Genomic DNA, 27223 nt, shown 5'->3' with positions numbered 1-27223 from the left:
TTTTTTGTTTGGTGGGTTTTACTTAGCTAAACCCTTAATAAGATTAGTGAAACCTTGAGAACCAAAGGAAAACTTCCACTTTTTTTTCCCTAATCTTGATCTCGGATGCCAGTTTTAAAAGCAGGACTTTGTTTTGCACACTGAAAATTGTAGATTTTCAATTATGCTAGAGTTAAAGCAGTTTTAAGTGAATTGTGTGTGATTAAAAAAAACCCCAAACCCATAACTGCCTCTCCCAAAACAAAATTCACCAAAATATAACATCAAAAAAGCCCTCACCGTTCACAGAAAACTGCTTTTATCTTAGTGTATCAAATTATGCATACAAGGAAGGCCATAAAATGAGATCTGTGACTGTAATACCTAAGAGTGTTACTTCCAGGTAGCTTAGGGCAATGAATTTAGTACATGGTAAGAAACCAGTTTGTTATGTTTTGGGTTTTTTTTTTTAAACTGTTTTTTGGGGATTATATAATTATACTAAGTCAGCAGCTCATGTTGTGTAGATTAAGTGGTAAATAAAAATCTTCAGTCCTTGTTGCAGTAATTACCATTTCAGGACCAGAAAATTAAATTATCTAGAATCATGAGGAGTCCTGGCTAAAGTTTATCTCGGAGTCACTGAGCTGAAAATCTGTTTAAACAATTCAAGAGTTTCAGAGTTTCTTTTTTAGTGACCGTGTTAATGAAACTAAGTATTAATCAACCTTCTCCTCCACCTTAACACAAGCAAACAATTTAAATGCTCCTAACTGTTCTTTAGAAGCTGGATCCAGTTTGCTTTGAAATCAGAATTAATCTTATTTAATCTGAAATATGAAATACTGTCACATGGTCCTTTATACTGTTACAGTATACCATTAATTTTGAAACACTTGAACAGATCTTTCATTGTTCCTGAACGAATAATTGGTTATTTATCTTACTGGGAAGGATGATAGTCAAAGATGAGTGTGCCTGTTCTTCTTTTCTGATGTTTATGAATAACATTCTGCAGAGCTCTACAAATTCTGTATCGGTTCCAGAAATGACATTGCTGAAGTGATGTATTAAGTTTATCTGACAGTGATCACAGCTGAAAATGTTGCTTTGAAGTTGTAAGGCTATCTTCTTCAGCAATTTCTACTTTGGTGTTTCTTCAAATACTAAACTGAATGAGAATTGAGGAATATTGCAGGATGGTTTGACCTGCTTTTTGTCATCCTGGCTGTGACAGAAAGGGGAAAATGACAGCAGAAAGAATTGGTAATAATTGAAACTACTGTTCAGAGCTGTTTCACAGCTCTATACTAAGCGAAGAATTACAGAATGGTTATTTCATTCCTGCTTTAGCAAGAGCCCTAGAGTACAGTTCTGTGCTAGTTTATGCCAGCCACTTGAACAAAAGCTATGCTAGCAAAATATTTCAGATGTTATAGGGTATTTCTGTCACTGTATGTGTGTTGAGTAGCTATCTTAGAAAGCTGGTGGTTTTGTTTAGAACAGAATAATCTCTTTAGCCCCAAAGAGTTCTGTGTGGAAATATGATAACCTCTGCACTGTTTTAAATTAGGTATAATACGAATACACCATTTTGCTGGGTCTGTTCCTCTGTCGTCTTCAGTAATGCCCTTCTGAAACACTATATGGGTAGGCCTGGTTTTGTTTCTCTTTGGTAAGAAAACTATCACTTCCCATTTTCCTTTTTTATTTACATCTCAAAAAAGTAACAGAAAAATTAACTAGTACTTGAAGAATACACAGGTTTGTGCGTGTCCACCCCTGCAACTAAGCTTCCCCTGTCCCAGTTGATCTTACTGGTTCCTGCCAAGTGTAATGATCTCTGTCCCTCTAAGAATAAAAGAAGGCAGAAGATGCCGATATGTTGCTAATGCACATATTTGCAGTTTCTAACAGTGCTTTAGTCTTTGGCAACAAAGAGACAGTTTTGGGGCTAGATTTGGTTCAAGTGAGAGCTCTGAATTGGTTCTTCCCTGAAGTAAAGAATGGTAGCTCTTTCCTGTAACATTCAGATTCAGGAAGACTAGCTTGTTCCCCCTGTATTTAAGGCTTTAGATATGTTTCTGTTTAACACACGTCAGCATTCATTGATTAATATTACAGCCTCATATTTCCTGAGTTGGAAAAATATAGATTTTTGACTGTGAAACATCAAAACAACACAGCTGCTTCCTAAGCATCTGCAAAACGTGCCTACATGTTTCACTGGGGCATTTTAAAAATGTTCTCCACCGAAGCCAATGACATGATTAAAAATAACTTCCTTTAATATGATCTAGCTGTAGGCTTTCCTAAAGGTTATAGTAAAGCTGAATATTGAACTTTACAGCTATACAGAACCATTAGAAATGTGTGTGACTGAAAACCCTGTGTTGATTTGAGCGCTGCAATGTGGGAGGGAAATGACCTTACTTGAGCTTCATGGTTTTCATCAGCTCACAGGAAATGATGAAGTACACTCTGAGAGAATTTTGTTTGTGGAAACGGATGTCAGGCAAAGCTCTGCAGGTACTGCTGCTATCAGTGTGGTTCTGTTGCTCAACTCCATCTTTGGAAAAAATGTAAGTGAATTACGGCATGTCTTTTAAGGAAAGTATTTTGCAAACAATGTATTGAATGACTTGCCAAACGGCTCTCATAGGTTTTTACTATACCGTGTCATAGCTCATATGAAAATATCTTTGGCCAAGTGGATGTGGTATTTTACAGTGTTTGCTTGCATACATGAGCTTGTTTGAGTGCAGAACCATTATTTCAAAAGTGATCAAGCAACCTGCTATCCGAAACAAAGATCTTTTTAGAATGGTTATTGCATTACTACTAATTTATGTGCTTCTGTAGGATTTGCTGTTTTCAACTGTAGCAGTGTTCATGTTTTGTGGTGCTTGTGTGGTCAGTTAAGTACCGTGACACCTTTTATCTTCAGAAAGTTTTGATGTCTGAGGTAGTGTAGTATTCTGTTTTGCTTCTTAACTATATGCCATTTTACAACAGTTTTATACATGTCACTTTTCTCTGCAGCTACTTTGCTCTCTGATGTTTTCTCTCTTGGGGAAAACATCAGTACTATTTCTCTGCACTGTATAATGCATTCCTTTTGTATCATTGTGAAATTCCACTTAAACCAAATATTAAGCATGTATGCTTTAGATATTTTCCTTAATGTTTAGCTAAAATAAGTTTTTGTTATGACTTTATATAACCAGCACTCTAATGCCATTAACTAAATGATTATTTATTTGTTGTAAAGTATCTGGGGACTTTAAAGATTTCTTGCTAATTAAATGCTTTTCAAGCGTAGTTTGCAAGTTGGAGGTGTGTGGTCTTGTGTCCCTGTCTTACTACTTTGAAACAAACCTAAAGATGTATTTATCTCCATGTTATTTGTTTGTGGAGGATGCTAAAATATTTTCATTTTTAGGAGAATTGACGGGACATATCATTTAGTGGGTGATATCACAGGAAATACACAAGTGCGCATTAGAAAACAGTGAACACTCAAATACATAGAAGTTTTTCTTCCACTTCAGCATTTTAATCACTCAAACCTAAATAATGGAAATCTCCAATTAAAAAAAACCACACCTCTTTGATCTTTCAAGTTACTTTGATCACCAGATGTTCTTGAACTCTTCAGGTGATTTTCTGGCAAAATTTACTAAAAGCCAATTTTGATGTGCTGCTTTTCTACAGGGTGGAAAATGTTAATGTGAATTTTTTCCTTTATCAGAAAGACCTGAGGCTCTTAAAGAAATAAGTTTTAAAGATCATTTATTTAGAGGATGACCACTTAATATTATACTGGATGGCATAATACCTAGGTCTTGTATTTCCAGGTACCTTATAGTCGTTTCTTGGATCTAAAGTCCAAGAATTGTGTCTTCAAAATGGAAAATTTTTTGTATAGTAAAAAAGTGTTGCAAAGTTTAATCTAAAACAAGTATTTTGTGACCAAAAAGTCTGGAAGGGTATTCTACTTGTAGTGCTTTATGTTTAGGTTCTGGACATAATGTCAGTGAAAGACACTATGCAAGTGTACTTGGTCCTGTATTTTCCCTTGTTACTTGAAGAGTCTGCAGGTATATACCAGGACAGAACACCAGCAAACTGTTTAAAGTATTAAATATTGATTGTGTGCAAAGCAATTTAATACAGTCTTCATCTTACTTACTGTAAAATCATCTTGTGAGATGCTTTTTAAAAAAACTTGGGTTTAGCTTAATTACAGTACTTTAATTCAAAATTCCATTATTTTTCAATGTCTCCTGTTTTTAAGAATAGTCAATACAGAAATCAGTCTGAAGATTTGGAGAGAGAATTTAGGAAATAGTTGTTTCCAATGGTTATGGATTAGTATACAATGAATTTATGTTTAAAATATATTTTCTACAACTCACTTTTGTAAAGACACAATGATTATGACTTGAGGCTTTTCATGTGATTAAGCAACTACATTTTTTTTTTTTTTTTCCTCAAGGTCACCTTGATTTCAGCTTCAGATGTGTTACTAATTTTGCCTTTTTCTTCTGCGGAAGAATCTTGAAGGAAATGTTGCTAATAATGATTTCAATAGGGAGAATTAATTTGCCAAGAAGTGCTGTTGAACCAGGAAACAAGATACAGCTCTGTATAATGTATCAAAACTACTCTAAATTGAAGATATTAATTTTTAGAGCATAGTTTACAAACATGAGATGTTTTTCTCCTTCAGTGGAATGAAATGAAATATCTGAGCATTTGGCTCCAGCTAATTCTTGTAGGGAGTTCAGATTTCTCCTAATCTTAAGGATTAAAAAAAAACAACCAAAACAAAACAATTAATGGTAATGCAAAAGAAACCTGTGTACAGTACTTCAGCCTAAAAACCAAGTGCTAAATAAGGATTAAGATAGATCCTTTAACAAACAAATTATAGTGTCTACTTAATACATAATAATGGCACACATTTTTTTATGCTCTATATGCATCATACATTATTGAGGGAAATTTTAGAGGGAAGTTAAGCTTTTTTGCTTCTAGATGATATAGATAAATTTAAGAACCCCTAACGGATGTCTTGCAGGTTAAACTAAATGCATGTTGTAGCTTGGCATTGGTGTATTGTTGGAGTTTTTTAGCACAAAATTAAAGCTAACCTGTGCAACAGAAAAATACTTTAAAATTGTATGTATAGTCTTTAAGAACTTCAGCGTGTGTTTTTAAAAAGCTCTGCTAAAAAACTATTGAAATGTACATATTTTTGAATTCTTGATTATGTTTGTCTTCTGGTCCCTTTCTGCATGTAAATGCTAACACTATTGAGTTCTTAAAAAACTGTTCAAACTGGAGTTGTTTTTTTGTGAGAAGAACACATTGTTTCAAAATTCAAATATTAGGCAAGATCATAAAAGTTCATCTTGAATATCTGAAGTCTTTGGAAGTATTGGGAATATGATGCATTTCATGGAATCTTTTTTATTGCGTATTCTTGTACTTTTGGCAGAATTTGTGGCAACTTTATGCACACAGTCATCTTGATTTTGTTGTATTTGTCACACTTTTCTAGCACTATGCAAACATCTAAGTTTATACTGTGATGATCAGGTCTGTAAAAGCTAGAATACTCTGACATTGTTTTAAAGGAACTCTAAAAATGTAAGTGATAATTAGATTTTACAGTAGACTCTGAAGGACAGGATATTATCTGAGGAGATGTTTGAGAGAGACTTTCAGATCTTGTAGGCAGTCTATTTAACTTCTTTCCTAAGTATATTTGTTGCTCTGACAGCCCCCAATCCCAAAATCTCTATATTGAAAAATTGGATGTCCTCAGATGACAGTCCTCAGATTATCATGCCCTTTATGAAGTAGTAGGAATTAAGTCCTTATTTACATGTCCCTTCATATGACACAATGATGTTTAAAAATGTTACAGACTCCGTTTTTGCAGAGTGTAAAATAACATGGATGAATCTTTACTATGTTTAAACTTTCTGTCATTTGAAACTTCTAATGAAATTTAACAATAGCCCTATATTTGAGAAACGGTTAATACAGTCTTCATCTGTGTTGAAGGCCCCATTTTGTCTTTGGCATAGGCCTAATGGGGATGTAGGAGTAATTACCTGCAGCATCTTAAGTAATTTGAGATGTATTGATTAAATACAAGAGAAGCATGTTAAACAATGACATCTTTTATCAGCTTTAGATGTTTTAAACCAAAAACTAGTGATGAGGTGATTTCCATGCAGATTGGTATTGGGAGTTCAAAGTGAAAACTTTCAATGTTGTCAAGCCCTAGGGTCACATATTTAATGCATTTAAAATGCAGGAACATTTTAACAATACTGTCCAGCTTTGAACAGTGTGTTGTAAACACAGGTGCAGTTTGTATCTGCATAACCAGATGTTTTTTTCGTCATGTGATTCATTCTGGTTTCTGCATCCTCACCTCATACCTCCAGCTAAGCAAAACCAATAATCTAAATATGTTAAGGTTTGTTTTAAGTAGATACACATATTTTAAAGCTCCCTGTGCAGCTGTGTATCAACTTTGTGTTCCCAGCTGGTATAGCTAAGACATTTAGAGCTTGTAGTTTGCAGTGTTAATAGTTTCCTGTAGCCGTTGTCTGTTAGAAACCTCTGCAAAGCTTCTGAAGGTGGTTAATAATTTGACTGATTAAAAAAAAAAAATCCACAATTAAAATAATACACCAATGCAGAGTGGCTTGTCAAGCAGAGAACATCAAATTATTTCCTCCCCGAAGTCAGTATTTTACTACTTAAGCATCAGAAAAGTGCAGACAGAGGTTATGCTGGCAGCATGTAGGAGCTCTTAAAGTTGACTACATCTCTAATATGAAAAAACTCAACATATGTTATAGCAAATCAAGGGGAAGAAGGATATGAGCTAGGTCTCTGACAACAGTATTGCTCTGCCGTTGCTGCTGCTTGTGCCCACAGTAAAGACATGTGATTCCAAGACAGAATTCCCTGAGAGGCTCGAAGGCTTTGGTTATATTGCCTTTGAATATAAAATGAGCCACTGTTTCTGTCTGATAACTTGAGTCTGTCCTCTCTGGAGTGTGAGAGTGGGATAAGACTTGTACATAAATGAAACCTAACGTGTGGGCTAAGAGTCTGTCTGACAATGTTTGAGTCACTGGCATTTCAAAGATGTGTTTCTGCTGTGTGTTATTCAAAGATAATCAGGCTTAATCAGTAATTTTAAGTTTCATTTGCTTAATAAATTATTCTATCTGTGCTTAATAAAATGTAATTACTAAAATAACTGTTCTTATTCCTTATATTGTGCATTGTGAAATGTCTGTGCTTTAAAATTTTAGTCACATGGTGCTGTGATGTCCCTAGGGAGTTTAATTTGAGATGCTGTCTTCTGAGTATAGTTGTGTGGGCTATTATTTTACATGTGGTAAATATCAAGGAAATTTTAACCGCTTTAGTGATCTTCTGATGCGTGCTAGAGCTATGTCTTGAATGTGTGTTCGTTGCTTGCATATTTAAGCCATGAATAAATACTATTATCAGTTGCTTTCTACTGCATATTACACATACAGCATCTAAGAAACGTGTGGGGGTGAATATAATCCAGCAGTGAGTAAGTTGTTGGGAACCAAGCAACCTCAGTTCAGGAGGTTTACTTAACTGTTATTTAACACCAGCCACTCGTGCCTCTCTTCCTCTTGCCTGAGTAGCTCATTATTTCTCCCTCCCAGTTCCTACCAGCTTCTGCTTGCTTCTCCATCCTTTTCCCACCACCTGTGGGCCAAAGAAGCGCAAGGAATCTCTTGTAACTCAGGGTTATGAATGACTAGTGTGACCTAGTAGCTTCTTAATATTTTATCTCATTTTATGTTAATTGGTAACTAAAAAAAGTCGAGGTGGCAAAATACTCTGGTATCCAAACTAGAAAATATTAAAAAAATATTGCTTCCAATCTATGAGGAGCGTGCATAATAGGAAATACACAGTTTGTAACCACATGCACTTCCGAGATTCCTTCCTTTAGTGTGCAGGATATAGAGTTCAGCAACTGGGTTGCTGTCACCTTCTTTCAAAAACTCATTTGATGTGCGGCTCTGCCAACTGACATACAAGCTGAAGTCCCCAGGAAGCAGTAATTTAGTTTCCTTTTATGGATTTTTCTCTAGTATTTGTTACTGCATTTGGCATTTTTTGCTGGAGACTACGGGACTTTCTTAAGTCTCCAAGATGAATGAGTATTTATTTCACTCTCTAGTCATGAAACTTGGAATCCTAGTGAGTCAGATCCATAGTAACAAGTCATAGTCACAGGTCATGTGATCAGTGCTTTTCTCTTATAGAGGCTGGTAGACTGTCTTTGAGCTTGCCTCTGTAGAGACCTTAGAGACAGCACAAGGAGATATATATGTGTGTGTATATATATATATATATATATATCTCTGAAGAGCCCATTTGGTTTTCTAAATATGGATTAATTTATTTTCTTTTGTCTCTCATCTTGAGGCCAGTGAAATGCTGGTTTGCACAGAGAGGTTATGCAATCTCCATCCATGAAGGTTTTCAAGACCTGACTACATAAAGCTCTGAGCAACCTGGTCTGACTCTACTTGAATGATTTCTATAATTCTGAGATTTTTCTTTACTGTGGACCAGTTGGTCACCTAGAGCCATAATACTAGCAATTGCTTTGTTTTAAAGCAGGCTTTCGTACATGAGAGAATAGTTGGAAGAGATAAGCATTACATCATATTGGCACTGATAACTTTTGTGAGTTCTTGATGTTCTGGAAACTGTGAAGTTCTGGAAGTAAGGCACAAGAAGTCACGTCTCCTGTTTGTCATCTGGATTGTATATATTGGGAAATGTTCATCAGGCCTGCAGGACAAGGCTGTGTGGTGTCGCTTTCCAGTTCTGAGTATTTGAAACAGTGTTTTGTCTGCAGGCATTCATTCTTTGTGTTGGAATATCAGATTCAGAATCTATTCTTTCTCATAATAGGATTCAGTAACCAGCATAGATTTTTTTCTTAATACAGTATTTTTTAATTATAGTTAAGTAGCTTATCAAAATAAACATCATCCTCCAAGAGGGATCAAAATGTTCAAACCTGTCTTTCAACAAACAACCCTACCTATTTCACTGTAAGAGTTCATCAAAGAAAGTAATCTGTTACTGGTGGCTAAGGGGATAAACTGGTGCATTTCCTTAAACATTTTTCCCTCTTATTGTTGAGAAATGCTTTTAGAGAATCTTTAGAATTCACTGGATTATTTTAGCATAAAAGTCTGCATTTGTTGCCCAGATTGTTGCAAGTCGTGTGTTGTGCTAAGTGCTACCACCTGACTTGTGAAGAATAAGGGAGTTAAACGTTATCTGAATGAAGCAAGAATTTTTGTAAATTGCTTTCAAGGTAACAGCACCAAAACTAACTTCTGAAAGCAGAGGTAGCATATTCTCTTCAGATGTTTTTGTGTGTGGTATCTGAAGGTCTGCTTGCTCACATTTGTAAATACTTTTAAAAATCCTCCTGTGTTTAAGCCTTCAGGATATTTATAGTAATCCCATTCACATTGTAGGACACTAGCAATAGAGAAGAAATTCAACGTCTTTAGCATATAGCCTTGCCAGAATGTTCCCAAAGGGGAGACTTTAAAAAAAAAAGACTCATTTATTTGTTGGTTGGTTTCCTTGTGTCTAAGATCAATATATCCTAACTTACAAGACTTTCTTAAAAAATCTTTAAGTCAATAAACCCGAGCCTTGCTAGCATTTCTGTAGCTATTACAGTATGTACCATTTGCTATATAGTTGCTTTTTTTCAGTTGGACTTTGAAGGCTTTTTTTTTAGCCTATGGAAGTTCCCTTAGCTAAAGTGTGCTGAGACTTTTTGTGACAAAGAGCTCTGAACTGGTAGGATTTCCTCTACTTGGTATTTGGTGGTTTATATGCCTGTGGTGACACAGATCACTTGTTTTAAAACCTTTAGACTAGATGATTAAAAAAATATTGAGATTTTAGTTTTTAATATAAATTCCATAGTTATTTGACATTGAGGAAGAAAATATCCTGAGAAGTATGGAAGTTATGAGATTTCATTTGTGTTAGCTAAGGACGTGCTGAAGAAAAGGCACAAAGCATGGTCCAGAGATGGTTTCTATTCAGTGAAGATCTTTAATCTGTCGTCTGAGGAAAAGGAGGCTGCCAGCTGTACCTTCTCAAACTTTTTGCTTCAATAGTTTTTTAATCATTTGGTCATTTTCAGACAAATGTTAAAGAGCAGAGATAAAGATACACATTTCTTATCAGTTTCATGAAGATTGGCAGCTGGATGGGAGAAACCTAAACTGCTGTACCTGCACAAGAATAATCTGCCCTGTTTGGTGAGCTGGTTTACCAGTCAGTTTAAAGGTGGATAGAAACTGCTACTAGAGCACTGTGCTGCTTGCTTCAAGAAAAAGGCAGCATAGGTACTCATAAAGAGTTGGGCCTCGAGTTGTGGAATGAGAAGATGAAAGGCCAGACTGGATGAAGCCAAACATGATCGGAATATAGGAACTAGGTATGTGTACTATGCTTTCTTATGGAGTTACTGGTTCTGCAGCAATGTTGCAGACCAAAGAACTCCAAATTTTGTGAGATGCTGATGATCACTTGTGGAGAACCTGTGCAGAACTCGTCTCTTTTGTCATCTTGATATAAATTTCCTATATTTTATACTGACAGCCTTAGTCATTCATAGGTTTACTTTTTATAGTGAATTAGAAGACCCTGCAAATCAAAGTGCAATGAACTTTCACTGAAAAATCACTTGAAGGATAGGAGAACCAAACCCTAACAAAAAATGTGCTAAAGGACTGGCTGCTGTAATAATTCTATTTCATGAGGGTAGCATGACTCATACTGCTAATGTTCCTATCTCAGTATTCAGTTTATTTTTAAGTAGTGCTGTACTAATAGTGTTTTTCTGTGCCAGTTGTTGCTATGACTTCATAATATTTCCCTAAATACGCTTGCTCATACTTTCTCACAGCATAGTATTTGGCATATAAAAGCATTAAATCCATCAGAATTTCCTGAGTGATGATCATTTTCATGGTTTTATGGAAAAAATGGTTAGTTCTGTGTAGCTTTAGTTGAGAAGGAATAAAAGATTTTTTTAAAAAGAAGTCCTCACAACCTGTTCCCTCATTTCAGACAATGTTCCTCTGTTTTGGCTTTTCCAATTTTTCTGTGTACCTTTTCAGATTAAATTTCCAGCGATGGGTATAGTTCAGGCTATTTTTGTTAAAGATAAGTGGACACTGTACTATTACTTTAGAACACTTTCACCGTCTTTTCTTTTAGTAATTGGAGGGATAAAAATACCTCTTGTGTGGTTTGGGGTGTTAGGGTGTGATGAGTGACTCGTTAAAACTTTCCTTTAGGTTTATACCTTTGTCTAAGGGTTTCTTTTTCCAAGACGCTGAACTTGGTTATTTGCCAGATCTCTTCCAAATGGCAGCAAACACTTTGGTTAAGAAATCTTGGTGTACAGTAGAAAAACAACTATAACCTTTCCTGAGAATCTTTGGAATCTTTTTCCTTCCCTTGTTCAGCATGGTGTGCTTAGGGCACATGATTGCCGCAATCACTTGCCTGTTTTCAGAGTGATGTGAGTGGTAGTATTGCTTTAATGAGAAAAAGACAAGAGGACACAAACAATTCATTGAATCTGGCTAGCAATATGTATTGATCTAATAAGAGTTCTCTCTTTGGTCAGATAAAATAATGCAAAAAAAAATGGTTAAAGATCAGAATGCATAACCTTATATTTTAATGGAAACTTCAAAATAAACAAACTATTAGAAAAAGCTGTTTATTGTCAAATTATTCTTTTTGACTTTGTCCAACTAGTTGCTTATCTTTGCTTAACTTGAGGTATTTGTAATAATTGCAAGGGCCAAAATTTATCTAGAAAGAACACATTCCATAGAAAGGTGTGCTGCTAAGAAACTGACAGTTCAAGGGTGTTTTAATGCCCTTTTCCCTCTTGGTTCAGTAAAAGCACAAGTGGAAAAGCAGATTGCTAACATAAGATAGTTACCTTAAGGTATAAAAATACTTTGTCTCAATATATCAACTTCCTTTCTAATTGTTGGTATTTTGCAGAACCTTTTCCCTATTTTTGGCTGTCTTTTCAAAATAAAAATCAAACAGTTGATGTTTGTTGCAGTTTTCAGTTCAGTATTCAGTGTTAATATTGTTTAAGATATTTGTATGAATAGGATTGTGGAAATCAATTGGATGAAAAACAGTTCAGGACAGACTGTGTCTTCCTAGCCAGAGCAGGCTTGTTCTGTTTGTGCTGTAACTGTCCAAACAATTGCTTTGTTTCAGTAGCTGTTTTTTGTTACAAGCAAGTGCTGTATGCCTACCCTTATGGCACAGTTGTTTTCAGAGTATCCAAGAAATGTGGATTTAGTGTTGAATTCTTCTTGGCCTTGGAGGCTTTCAATTCCTTTTCTTTTAGCAGCATGTCACTACCATGAGATTGCAGGGGAGGACAGGTTTGTAGCCGCTTTCTACTCTTCCTTTTTAAGTGTCTCTATTGCGTTAATGGGAGCTGGATTCATAGGGCAAAAGAGAGAGCATTACCTTATAGTCTACTCATAAAGATATTCATCCCAGAAGATGTGATAAAATCTGTTTACCCATATGTAGCCCTGGCAGTAGTTGCAGTCAAACTCAACAGGAGAACTTGATGAAATATTTGTAGAGATTAGACAGGGATTTGCATGTGTGTGTTGTGGGAGGGAGCTGTTTCCTTCCTCTCCTACCTCTTGGTCTCCACCCCACAAACCACATTTGTGGATGCAAGTGCCTGAATTTTTGCCTCATACTATTTGATACTTACTTTAAATGTTAAATTAGGATAACCCTAAATCTTTTTTATACACAGTGCTTTATAAACAGTCATCTCCTTCGATGAGGATAGATTATAGTTTTTCCATGCACCTATGTCAATATAAGTGAGAGTGCTTGAATTGTTAAAGTAACAACTTGCTTCTAATAAAAATCAGAATTTGGAATTTTTTTTTCTAATTTACTAAGAAAACAATGAAATACAATGGTAATCTATCATAAATAAAATGCAGTAAAACTAGGTGTGAGAATTTCAACTCTTAGAGAAAATAATTATCATCTTCAAGGAGACCTTTTGTCCTGGACCTTTTGTCCTATAACTTTTCACACAACAGATACATGCAACATACCATTGTTTAGAATATATTATCTGCTTTACCATGGACAAGAGTGGTGGCAGGAAAGTAACAAGTATCTCAGATAGTTAGTAGCCTGGTAAGAGAGATAGACATAGCTGGCTGGGTGGGATAACGAGGGCTATCTGAATATCATAAGCTATACTAAGACTTCGGGGAAGGAGGCTGGTCTTGTGTGCTACATTTGACTTATGTAGCTGCGTGCTCTTCACATTGTTTTTGGCTTTATGTTGTTGCTGAGGACGCTCTGTTTTGCATTTTTTGATGCCTTCAACTATCAAGTAGATGATTTGTATCTAAGATTCTTAAAGAAACAAAACTTTTTCCTGCTGAAAAGAAGATTTACTTGTTTTTCTGTAAATCAATGAGTGGTTATGGCCTTAAATATTTTCCAGTGGGTTTCATTATATAATACAGAGTTCCAATGAGAAAGGCATATGAAGCAGTGCAGGTTATTGCATTGGTAGCAAGGGTCAGTTGATTGTCTCTTATGGAATGCTTTTCAGTGGAGTACTTGCTGAGTAAGCATTACATGGCTCAATCTTTTAGTTTTAATATGAAATTTCATGATAAGATAAATTCAAGAGTTTGATGAAATTTGATATAGGCAGATGGATTGTACATTTTCTGAACACAAATGCCAGGACAAGAGCCAGGAACTTTTGTGTGATATTAATGTGCCCTGAGTAGTTAATTCTTGCTTTTATTTGGCACCCCTAGAAATAAAAAACTTGAAAGTTACTTATTTTTTTTATAACTATTTTCATTAATAATACTCTTTTTTTCTTTTTTTACAGATTCTGAAGGTATTTAAGCCCTGAATACTCTCAGGCTCTTCCGACATAGAAATGTCTGGCTCATACGATGATTCTGTTGGAGTAGAAGTTTCTAGTGACAGCTTCTGGGAGGTAACCTGAATGTTTTATAACAGTATTTTGATTTTATTTTTTAATCTTATTATAGAAAATCTGGGGTAAGCTGCAGTTAGAGCTGCAATACAAGATATCTTTGGTTGTTGTGATCTGCAAAAATAGCCTTCATGGTAGAAATGGCCTTGTAGGCTTTGGCCTAGTTCAAGGGGTTTTTAACTGGCACAAACTTAAAGATTGTCCATTTGTGTAGGATATGCAACTCAGAACGGAATATTTGTTAATTTTTATTGACAAAGAAGGGTATGGGTATCTTTAAAAACTACCAAGAGGGTTGAATGATCAATATTAAATCTAAAGTAACCCTTAACGATTACTGTAAGTGTAGCAAGCATGAAAATGTTTAAGGGGGAAATGTCTGAATATTTCTGTTAGCAGGGACCTATGGAAGACAGTTTGATTTTGGTGACATAACATTGTGCTGCTTTATAAATGAAAGCTTTTCTAGACCTGAATTGCTCATGGTGGTGAAAGGCTGTTGCATTTTGATGCAGATATCCCATTAGTTTTCAGTATGTTATCTAAAAAGATCTAATACCAGTAAGGTTCTTAGTTTGGTAGACAGCCATATTTTTTTGAGAAGACATATTTACTATCATGTTGAACATGTCTATTCATAAAGAAGTGGTTTTAAAATTACTGGATTCCAGATCTTAAACATTTTTGTTGTAGGGGTACTCTGTAGGATGACTGCAGAGGAGATGTAGGATCTCTACTGAGAGATGTCTTAAGATTCAACTGGATGGGGTCCTGAGTGGCCTGATTTATCAGACCTTATTTGAGCAGGAGTTTGGACTAGATAATCTCCAGAGGTTCTTTCCAACCTCAGTTATTCTGTGTTTTTTATTTTATGTTGAGGCAACTTTCTCGGCAGGCTTCCTTGGTGGAAGTGTTTCAGAGTAAAATAAGAAGACAGTCGGGGAAAGTCCTGGACCAAAGGGGAATTTTTTTTTTTTTTAATATCTGTTAGGCATCCTGTACTTGGCAGGAGAACGTCACTTCTGGCTGACTATTCTCTACCAAGCTATTGTCTTCCATCAAGTAATTTTGTCTGGAAGCATAATATGATTCTAGAGAAAGATGAATGAGTAAAAAATGGGAATTCTGTAAACTAGTATGATTATGTTTGGACAATTGTGAACTCAGGTAATTCATATTAAATGCTGACAATTATCAGAAATAGTAATTAGCTGAAGTTAAGACTTTTATAAAGCATAGCTTAAATATATTTGATGCTTATTACAATAAGGTAGATTAAAGGTGTTTTTTGTTGTGCTATTGGTGACTTATTTTTATATCACTTCTTAAACATTACTACTTAATCTTTTGAAAAATTATTTTTCTATGTATTCCTTTTAAAAAGTCAGAACTACAGTCTGTTTCATAAGCAATGTCAATAGACGTATGTGTAACACTTGAGTATATCTTGATTTATCCTTGGATTAAAAAAGCTACAACTTCAGTATTATAATCAGTTTCTTTCCTTATAGGGTTAATTATTTTCTCTATTCTTTTTCTTTTTTGGGTGTAACCACAAAGGTTGTTATGTTAAAATGATCAGGAGGAAAAATTTCAGATTGAATAGTTTTTCTTCTGAAACTTTTTAGTACCTCAGACTCAAAAATTAATGTGTCTTAGGAGTTGATAAAGGCTGACTAGAACAGATAAAGAAGTTCTTCAAAAGAGAAAACTAGGATTGTTTAGATCATATTGAGTAATAATATACTAAAATCAGTTAAAAATAATCTCCAAAATTGAAGATCAAATTATGTTCCCATGGAACAAGTTTAGTTCAGTAAAAGTTCTAGAGAACATCTTCATGCTTACTTTTCATGGAGTAAAACAAAGGTTTGACTGCAGTAGGAAATGAATCCCAATGATAAGTTAATGGCTTTGTTACTGAAGTGGTAATGTATTAACATTTTTTCTGAAAGCGAAGTTGGACTTTTGTTGCAATTGACGACTACATTAAAAAAAATCTTGTATTTCCTTGTACTAAGCTTTTGAGAGTTTTGCAGCACAAAAGAGAATATTCCACTGAATTTTTGAGTTTTAGCGTTGAATTATGTAAGAAACTCTACATGTTTTGCTGTTCTACTTCCTGGTGATGTTTGATTATTAGGACACAGCCAAGTTTGAGGGATTTGTGGTTAGAAGTGCTGATTCTTTAAAAACATTAATGGAGATGGTGGTATTCTTACTGTGGATGTGAAGGCTTTGGCTTTTTATTTTAGGCAAGTGACTAAAGGCTTGAAATTGCACGATGTTGAAACTAAGTGGTATCCGAATGAAACAGGGCAGGCTGTAAAAGTTTGAGAGTTAGTCAGTGCTTAAAATATCACCAGTGACGTTTGAGGTGTGGGGGGAGAAGCAAAAACCCAACAAAGAATAGATTAGAAAGTTCAAGAGATACAGCAACTTATTAGAAAGTGCTGTATGTATAGCTGAAAGACTGTAGTAGGTATGCCTAAATGTTTATACAACTGCATGGAAAGTTGAAAAATGTGTGGTATGACATCCCTGGCATTCTGTGGAAATGGTGCTTTTGTTGATACACTGAGACACATTGAACTAAGCATGAAAAAGACTACTCTGATATAGATGAGAAACGATTTTATAGTAGTGCTAAACTATTAAGAATATTAACATTGTAGTGAATTTTGACCTTCATGTATACTGTGCTTGGTAAGTTTACAGAGTCCATGTAGCTTGAGAGAATAAACATGTTTACTAAGCTATCTTAAGAAAAACACATATTTAAACTTTTCTCCTAAGAGAAATGGCCAAGAAGATAAATTAAGCAAAGAAACAGCAGTTTCTTTGCACTCTAATACTTATCATAGGATGACTCCTTATTACCGATTAATTTATTAAAAAATAATTTGAAAGACCAGCACTCCTAGCAATATTCTATTAGAGTGAGAAATGTGAAAAATGTAGAACCCATGTTTTGGTTTACATCCTTTATAGTTGATTGTAGCATCATGTGGCAGGAAAGGTTTGGTTTCTTTTTTTTTAATCCTGACACTGAACAAAACACTTGGACTAAAGCACAACGTAAGGGAAGGTGGTAAATTAAACAAAGCTATGCTGTTCACTACAGTACATATAGAGTATTTCAAGTGATTGGTTTCAGTCAGGAATAGTTTTCTTGAGACCTCTTTCCTCTACTTCTCTGCATTTCTATGAGGGTAATTGCATTTTGCCATGAACACCTGATATTGGTTTACATATACGTCTACTTATGTCTGAAAGAAAAATTGAGGGATCTAGCAGTTTGCTTAGGCCAAGTAATGCCTTGACAGAATATACACTTATGACTTGAAACCTTACCTTTCTACAGAGAAGTCTGATAAAACAGTAAGACAGGAATTATCGTTGAGATCAAGAGTTAAGAGGGGAAAGGCGGCTTGCCAGACTTCTATTGGTAGAATGCGAACCTAAAGTAAAGGAAGTCTTGTGCATGTCTTAATAAATTTAATTTTAAAATATTTTTTTGTTGTTAAGTGACATGCAGCTACTAACAGCAAGCCTGTCAAACTTGAATTCCAAGTTCTTGTGTAAGTAATTCTGCTTTGGAGTCACCATTCCAAACAAAATTTAATGAATTTTTAAATGACCGTTTCAATGTAAAGCTTGTCCTTTTCCCATATATTCTGAATCAGTTATTTTGGTTCTGACGATTGCAACTTTGAATTCCAGCCTTAGTCTTTCTCAAAATGCATAACTACGCTGCTTTGATCGATATGTTTTGTCTGACTTGATTAGAAAAGATGTGATCTCTGGAATGCCAGCCTCAGTACTTCATGCCTCAGGTAACAAGAAGTGGAGAACTTTTAGTCAATCTGGAAGTTGTTTCGTTACTGCAGATTATGTCATTTGCACCCTTTCATTATAGGTTTTTAAGATATTTGGCATGATAGGATTTTTTCTCTGATTTTTAATGACAGACTGCAGTTTAAAAGCCATTTTTCTGTGTTTTACCACCACAGCTGAAAACAGTAAATATATTTAAACTTAGTTATGACACAGAAGAGACAGTGTGGCAGAGTGAGCTTTTGAGTTTATTCCCTCAGTCCAAAATAGCTCAAATTTATTTACTGTTGGAGTGTGCTACAAAGCCCATCTTTTTCCTGAAAGCCATTTAGGAAAGAGTGAGGTGGCAGGGTGTGGGACCTATCTGAAGAACTTACTGTGAAAACTACTGTCTCACTGCGTCTCTTTGAAACAAAAACACTTTTGGTTCAATGTTGATGTTCTGTTGGGCTGATAATAACATAATAAAATGTTGATGAACCAACAAATCTGGTTAATCAAATTTTTGCCATGCCTGTTGACAGAAAATGAAGATAGCAGGAGTTTTCATAATTAAATTGAGGGATGTTTTCCTATTTTTAGTTAACCCAAGCTACTAGTAAAAGTTTTTTGTCTTCTAGCAGGATGATAAATCCTTTTTAGAAGAAAAAAACCCACAATTTTTCTTCTAGTTTGTCCAGGTGTTTACTAAATGAAAGTACTTCAGGAGACCGATAATTTTGATTTCATGTAAGCTTGCTTAGAGAGCAAGGAATTGCAAAATAATAAGAAAGGATGTTCTGAAATATAATTGCCACAATAACAGTGGAGGATTTCATCAAAGTTGTAGTTATAGTAATGCCTTTATTTACCTAATAAATATAAGCTGCTTTTTTTTGCCATTTTTCTAACTAGCCTTTAGTGTACCTTGATGCATCTGGTTTATCTCATGGCTCTCTCTGGGTGCAGAAATTTTTTAAAGACCTAGGGATCTTGTTGATATCCTCCAAGAAGGAATTCCTTCATCTGTGTTACTTAGCTGACAAGGGTGGTGTGCTTTGCATAATCAAAGGTTATTGCAGATAACCTGGAACCAGAGGGCAGGGTCTTTTCCAAGGGAAAGTGGAAAATTTGGAACCTGATGTGCAATTTGAAACTCTTTATATTTCTTATCTCTGACAAATGGACAGTCAGCATTTGCATGGCTGCTGTAAATACATATCAGTTTGTCATAATCGTTCCTGCTGCTGTCTTGCATCTAAAAATAAACTGTGGTGAAGCTAATTGGTTCCAGCATTGCATGTACTGCTTTAGTAAAACACAAGAAATAGACAAGCCTATTGGCCTTGTCTGCTGAAGTAGTTCTGAAATGCACATGAAGGAATGTGATATATTAATAAATGAAAGACCAATTTATGTGCTACATTTTGTTGACTAAGCCCCAGCCTTATGCTTGCTAAGCTCTGTTGTGGTAATACTAAAAGAAAAGTGCCTTGAGCAAGGTGAGACCAGTGCTATTGTTCACTTAGATACCTGTGAAGGAGAGAAAGGAGATGAGTAAGCATTCCTAGAGATCAAAGTAGTATGCATATCTTGCAAGGTAAGACATCAAAGCTACATTGCATATGGAAGTACTTATTTTTAATGACCCACGAGTACCTCCCGACTTTATACATGTCCTTACTCTCCATTATATTCCACTGGTATCAGCAATATGCAATATGGAGCCCTGACCATTGGGGTCTTTACTGCCCTGTGAAAACAGCTACTTATCCAAACAAAAATAGTCACACTGAACAGCTGCTAAACCAGGAACTGGCATTAGCACTATGAAGTTATGCCTATGAACTTACGACTGTGACTGATTCCTTTGAAGGCTAGGACCTGGTATGCATTTTGAAGTGTTCAGAATATGGATTTCATTGCATTCTGAAGTATCCACTAGCAAGATAAGACTTTCATCTAAATCAGAAAGGGGAGATTGGTCCACTATGTAGTATGAGTGAACCAAGTTTGGCTACACAGTGAATTTGAGAGAGAAGCTTCCAAAATTCACTCCTGAATATTGGAAAGGTGTTGCTATGTTGAGGAATTTCACTTATCAATGAATGCTTTTTGCTGATGAAGCAGACACTTCTCCTTTGCTTTTTTAATATTAAAAAAAATATTTGGACTCTGCAGTAGTAGGTTATTGTTATATCTCCTATATGCATTCCTTTTCTGTTCTAACATTGAACAACAAAATGTTTTCTATTTACATTGCCATGTGTTTACTTGCTGGTATATTTGCCCTCAGATTTTGTGGATTTAAGAGCTTCCTTGGGACTCTTCTTGCAACCAGTTTGTGAATTCATATGTGTAAACTTATTTATATATGTGAACTTATTCAAGATCTCAACAGGCTTGAGAGGTGGGCTGAGAGGAATCTTGTGAGGTTCAATGAAGACACATGCAGAGTCCTGCACCTGGGGAGGAACAACCCCATGCACCAGTACAGGCTGGGGGTTGACCTGCTGGAGAGCAGCTCTGCAGAGAGAGACCTGGGAGTCCTGGTTGGTATCAAACTGAACATGAGCCAGCAATGTGCCCTTGTTGCCAAGAAGGCCAATGGCATCCTGGGATGCATCCCGAAGAGTATGGCCAGCAGGTTGAAGGAGGTTCTCCTCTCCCCTCTACTCTGCCCTCTGGAGTACTGTATCCAGTTCTGGGCTCTCTGACTCAAGAGGGATGGGGAACTTCTGAAGAGAGTCCAGTGCAGGGCCACCAAGATGCTTAGTGGACTGGAACATCTTCCTTATGAGAAAAGGCTGCAGGATCTGGGCTGTTCAGCTTGGGGAAGTGGAGACTCAGAGGGAACTTCATTAATATTTAAAAATATCTAAATGGTGGGTGTCAAGAGGTTGGGGCATCACTTTTTTTCTATTGTGTGTAGCAATAGAAGAAGGGGTCGTGGGAAGAAGGTGGAACACAGAAAGTTTCATTTAAACATAAGAAAAAACTATTTTCCTGTTCAGGTGAGGGAGCCCTGGCACATGCTGCCCAGGGAAGGTGTGGAGTCTCCTTCTCTGGAACATGTCCTTCTCTGGACATGTTCTGATGTGACCTGATAGAGGTGGACCTGCTTGAGCAGGAGAGTTGGACTGGATGAGAAGATGTTTATGGGGTCTCTTCCAACCCCTTCTATTCTGTGATTCTGTGAAACTTACATAATTTAAGTACATGGAGGTTGAGCTCCTATGCACTTGTATGTGCTAAGTACACACCAAGATACTATTTTTATTTGCAAAAAAACCCCCACAGTATTAAAGAAGTTAATGCTAGTTGAAATGTTTGGAAACTTCCTTTTTGATGTAGCTGGAAATAAATTGTTCTCATGATTTAATAGAATGCTGGAAATATTAAGTCTATCCCCATATTGGCCATCAGTATATGTGGGTTTGACCCTTAAAACCTCATTATTGTGTTTCCTACCTATGAATATTTGTCTATAAACCACCCCCACTGTTGTGTATTATGATGACTTACTTTAAAATGTTTCAAATTCTTTAAGACTGCTTAGTTATGAGTAAGTTAGGCAAGTCTGAAAAATGAGTTAGCATTAAATCCTACTTTAGGCATTTGAAACTCCTGAAATATTTGTGGTTACAACAATTACAATGATACACTGAAATTAACTGGCTGGAGTTTAGCAATAGCTGAACATTTACCACTTTCTAGGCTATTGCTAACAAATTGAAATACCCTTACCCCTTCATTAGATGTACCAGAAAAACCTGCTAAGTGTGTTTTAACTCTTTTTAGGCTCTTATCCTTCTCTATTAGTTGAGGTAAAGGAGTCTAGATAATTTAATACTCCTTTTGTGTTTAGTGCTGTGAAATTGCAAGATATTGAGGTTGTAAGCTCTTAAATATTCCCACTAAAGATTGTATCAGTGACAATGTTTTGCTATATCACAAAGGAGAGTTGACTGGACTGCTAACTGTACAATTCTAAATGCCTTATCACTGTGTACTCCTGTGTTTCTCTAGTTATTGCAGATTCTGTAAGTCTGAAAATTGACAGAAGATTTGAGGTGACATTGCTGTGTTCATGCATCAGAGGAAATACCAGAATGAGAAGGAATATTTTTCTTGACCAAGCAAAATGGAAATCTGAAGGCATCTGATGCCTGTAAGAGATAAATAGGTCAAATTGAGATTCACTGAGGTTTATTAATAGCAAAGCTGAGTAGGTTTTTCAGTGGAAAAGTGGAAACTTGTGGCGAACTCAGCTTAGGAAAAGAAAGGAGAGGGGAGTGACACAAAACTGTGAATCACAAATTATACAGAATTCACTGATTACATCAAGAAAGTGACCATTGTAGTGGTATTTTGAAGAAGTAAACTCTTGGGGTTATTTTGTTTTGAAGTGTTTCTGGCAACTAAAGGTAAGCAGCAACTGAATTTGCCATCATGTAATGAAATATCTCTTTCAGATGAGTGAAGTATTGATGCTGGCTTTTAAATACCTCTCCATCTTCTTGAAATGATAAGGATGTTTATAATTTATCTTCCTGAAACAAATGCTCAATTTGTAGGACAAGGAAACCAATAACTTTGTGTCTTAATTGTCTGTTGTTTAACAGGAAATAACCCAATGCTCAGAAAGTTATTCTAGCTAGCAAAATTGTACGTTAATGTACTGAACAGTTCTAATGGCAAGGCATTATGTAAGTGACTCTGACTGAAACAAAGAAACACAGGAATTCTTTTTTTAATTTTTCAGGTCAGTTGCTACAAATAAAACAATTTATAATTTTTGTTTTAGCTCATACTTCTTGTGAGGGAGGAAGTCTTGCAGAATGTTTGCAGTCTGCCTCAGAAACTGGAGAAAATAGTCTTGAATGAAACAATGTATTGTCACATTTTTCTTCTCCAGAATTCAGGGTATCTTTCGTGTGTTTGTAGGTTTTGAATGTAATTGTTTTAACTTATCTATGGTTAACCTAGTAGTTCCTTGACTGCGTAAAGAGTGGAGATCTTTTCCCTTTATTTAGACCACAGAGACAAGTACTTTGTGCTGTCATATCTCCGAGTCCGCCTCCTACAGTGATAGGCTGCATGTTCTGCTACTCAAAAAAATGATTGTCGCTGCATCCATAATTAAAAATGCAATTTTTAAAAATAACCTACTAGGTTTTTAAAATGTCAAACACCACGTATGTAATTTTTTTTTGGATATGAAAACCACAAAAATATGATCTTTTTCTGAATTTTTAGCAGTCCTCATAGGGTATGAAATTTTCGTGTGATATGTAAGATACTTTACTGTTTCATAAATCAAGTGACTTTTTTGCTCCTTCTTGAAAATATTAGTATAAAAGGCTTTGTTTAAAAAACAGCATCCTTGGTTTTCAGTTTTGTAGGCCTGGTGGTTCTTTATGTGAGTTCTAAACTACCATGCTAGTTCCTTCAGTCTTTCTGTGGAAAAGGAGTTAGCGTGGGTGAATTATCTGTGGTCTGCATGCAGCTCTTTAAAGGAGATCTTATGAGATAACAGGGAGTGAACTGTAACAGAGAAGGTAAATTCAGTTCTCTGAATGTCTGCCTGAGATTTGTCAACTGCTTAGATTAGAGGTTGGAGTTTGTTCAGATGGCACAAAGTGAAATCATTAAAAATACCGTGAGGCAGCCAACTCCCATTCAATATTAGCAATTAAAATGCTAATTTAATAGTGAAAATTTATGAAAGGAAATGTTTGTGCTAGAGACATAAATTCCTGGGCATATAACTGGAGACAAAGATTGATGCTAATATAAGGCTTCAGCAGTTGTGCCAAGCTAGCATAACCTGTTTTAACAGTCTGTTGGACTATGAACCTACAGCTGGAGTAATTTTGAGCAGATGAATGATTTACCCTTCTATTAAAAAGGCTTTAGAAAGTATTCTTTGAGGTACTTAATTTTCTTAATGCTTTGACTACATATGTATATTATATTTTTTAGTATGCCATGTTAGTTTGAAACTGACTACTTCAAAATTTTTGTTTCTTCTGAAAATGAGAGATTATTTTTCATACTTTCTTATTAATAGATAAAATCAGTTTTGACATAGGTGCATTGACTACCTTGATTTTTGCTGTCAGCTTCGTTGTGATGCTGGTAGCTTCTTATCTTCAATTATATTGTGACTTGTGTACTTTTTTTAACATGACTTAAAGAAATCAATGACTGCTAACTACCTAAATGTCTTTGTTGAAATGGATTGAGTCCAAAGTCAAAACCGTGCCCAAATGAACAATTTGAGGCCGCTCTCTAAAAGAATTAGTTTTGTCCTGTTATTGATGACTTAGTCGACTTTTTTTTTTCTCCCGTTGTCTGTATTTGTCATCAGTCACTTATTTTTCCAATACTTAATGTAGTATTTTTCCTCTTCTAGGAGTATTTCGCTATGTACTTTGAGAATTTTTCCTCAAGCAAATGATTTGCATGCAGTTATTCAGAATTTTGCCAGAAGTATAAACCTGAAAGTTGGGATGGTTTCCTATATTTGAGATGTAAATCGGACATGATTCAAATGTAAAAATTACAAATATACTTTAAATATTTGAATGCTTAATTTACTGCCTTACCGATAATCTTTGTTTTTCAGTCAGGTGATTAGGGCAGATAAGCTATGATATTTAATAGACTGTGCAAATTCTATTCACCGAGCTGCTATGTCTTGTTTAATGTTTACAAAAGCCAACCTAAGTGACCTTGAAATCAGTGGAAATATTACTCTGGGAGCAGTATCAGGCTTTTTTTACCCTTCAGTCACCTGGGTTGGTGATTCCATGTTGGTGTGTACAGAAAAATGAAAGGGGAGTGTTAATGATTTAACAGATTTTCATTATGTAGTGTGCACTATTCTTCATATCCATAGTCTTTCATAGGTTGTACTCTGAGTAGCTATGTTTTTTTTTTTCTTTAGAAATCACAGGTTAATTCTAGAGATGCAAATTCTACAGTATACATTTAAAACAGTTGCTACCTAGCTTGACAACAGTGAAGCACATCTGTGCCAAAGGGCAAATCCAAATTCCTTGTTGCATTCTTAAAAACTATTATGCTTTATAGAAATGTTGCAATACTCTTTTGCATGTCTTTACAGTTTTATTAATCCTGACAGATTAAACACAGCATAACATTAAGGCATTAGGTACTTATTAATAAGCACAGAAGAGGTAAATACTGTATTTGTGTTAAATGTTACCTAAAATTGTTACTAAGCAGTAAAAGTGCAGAACAATTGTGCTTACTGCCTATAATTACATTACAGGACTAATAATAATAATGCTTTTAGTTTTAAAATTACTTTTTTACATGAGAACTTGTGGCCTTTGGTGTAGTTTGTTTTTCAGATTAATTGGAAAAAGCCCTTATGCTATAATTAATTCCTGCTAGTAGATTATCTTGCTCCTAGGTTACAATATCTGTGACTATTAGAGATTCATCTTGTTTTCAGACCTTGCAAGCAGGAATCATTAAGTGTTTATCTCCTTACAGGTTGGAAACTACAAGCGGACAGTAAAACGAATCGATGATGGTCACAGACTTTGCAATGATCTTATGAACTGTATACATGAACGAGCACGAATAGAGAAGGTCTATGCTCAGCAGCTTACAGAATGGGCAAAAAGGTGGAAACAGCTTGTGGAGAAAGGTAATGCATTTGGATTTTGAGCTCTGAAAACTTTTTCAAATGGAAAAAATGTTTCTATATCTCTTTTTTTTGGTAAGTACAAAGTAGAAATTTTGTATTTTTTAGTCTGTAATGAAGCCTTGACAAAAGGCTCAGTAATGTAACAAACGATCAAGGGGTTTTTTAATTAAAACCAACCAAATAAAGCCCCGCTCCTTTCCTAGTTTGCTTGTTTCTTATTGAAGCAGGTGAATCTTGCCTTCTGTGTTGAGGTATCTGAATAGATTCAGTTTTAGAGAACTGACTGTTTCTAGATAACTAATGGTATAGAACACAGTTTGAAAAGCGTATCTGAATAATAAGGGGGCTGTGGCTGTGGGGGGAAGACTAGTAATAAGAGCAAGGCATTGCTCTAATCGAAGGCTAATTTGATACAATTTTAATATATTCTGAAATAATTTGTCCTTTCGTGGTTATCCATGCTTCAAATAGCATGTTGAGAAATTGAAGGCAATTCAAAGCAGAGCTAATAGGTAGAATGCTGAGAATCATGGTACAGGGAGAAGGAAGCCAGACCAAATGAACATTTCTTCCAGTGTAAAAATTTGTGATGTTCTAAAGTTATCTGAAAGGAAACCGTTCCCTTTTCTGGCTTTACATTAGTAATGCTGTTTACAAATGAATATGTCAATAGCTTTAGGTACTCTTGGGAGTATAAGTTCCACATGGGTGGTGGTTACTGAGAATGACACTTTCTGTTGTGTTTAGGCCCACAGTATGGAACGGTAGAAAGGGCTTGGTGTGCTTTTATGTCAGAAGCTGAAAAAGTGAGTGAACTACATCTAGAAGTAAAAGGTTCACTGATGAATGAAGACTTTGAAAAAATCAAGAACTGGCAGAAGGAAGCCTTTCATAAGCAAATGATGGGAGGATTTAAGGAAACCAAAGAAGCAGAAGATGGATTTAGGAAAGCTCAGAAACCCTGGGCAAAAAAGCTGAAAGAGGTACAGCAGTAGATTATGCATTAGATATCCTGTGTTACAATATATTAATGTCTCAAATCTCTAAGGGAGTAACCTCCCTATTCTCTCTGCTGGACCCTCCTTTCTCAAAAAGATCTCTTGCTTTCTGTCCTCTTCTGAAAATAAGTTGTGGGGTTTTTTTTCTTGGTCTTTCCTAATCTTGATGACTGAAGTGAAATCTGGAAAAAGTTGAATTTAAGATCTGATTTCATGCATTTGAAGATTGTGAATTGCTCTAAGAAATGAGAAGGGGAAAAGTGTTTGTGGGTGGTTTTCCATATCATGCAACATTATTCTTAAATAACAGGCTTGTAGAAGAAGGGGAGCAGGAGAGCATGGATACGAGAAAAAAGCATTCCATTAAGTACTTTCTGTAAACCTTTTCTTGAGTGTGCTCCATGGTTCTCTAAGCTGTATGAATGATATTTCTTGTATGGTGAGAGAATGCTAATACATAAGTACTACAATGATTTGCCTTCTTTGATTGTATTTTGTTCATTCCTTGGCCTAAATGAAAAAAGAAATTAAAAAGAAAGAACATTCTGAAACAAAACTTGACACTTTTTTCATTGC

At 35.5% G+C, this 27223-nt stretch overlaps 1 protein-coding gene across 5 annotated transcripts in view; it reads left to right on the top strand.

Annotated features, from left to right (window-relative positions):
- The window catches only part of PACSIN2 (protein kinase C and casein kinase substrate in neurons 2), a 59685-nt gene that overhangs the window by 17453 nt on the left and 15009 nt on the right, over window positions 1-27223 (top strand). For 3 of the 5 annotated variants that reach the window (XM_062006391.1, XM_062006374.1, XM_062006355.1), the window contains exons 2-4: window positions 14039-14149; window positions 25493-25649; window positions 26397-26632. In XM_062006391.1, the coding sequence (XP_061862375.1) occupies window positions 14090-14149; window positions 25493-25649; window positions 26397-26632 (453 nt within the window). In that variant the 5' untranslated portion in view covers window positions 14039-14089. Of the gene's footprint in view, window positions 1-13614; window positions 13636-14038; window positions 14150-22022; window positions 22137-25492; window positions 25650-26396; window positions 26633-27223 lie in introns of those variants that run through there. The other 2 variants (XM_062006366.1, XM_062006383.1) reach the window with 2 other exon arrangements.

The sequence above is a fragment of the Colius striatus genome, chromosome 1 (assembly GCF_028858725.1).
Source record: "Colius striatus isolate bColStr4 chromosome 1, bColStr4.1.hap1, whole genome shotgun sequence".
NCBI lineage: Eukaryota > Metazoa > Chordata > Aves > Coliiformes > Coliidae > Colius > Colius striatus.
This window is presented reverse-complemented; position numbering and strand designations above follow the sequence as displayed.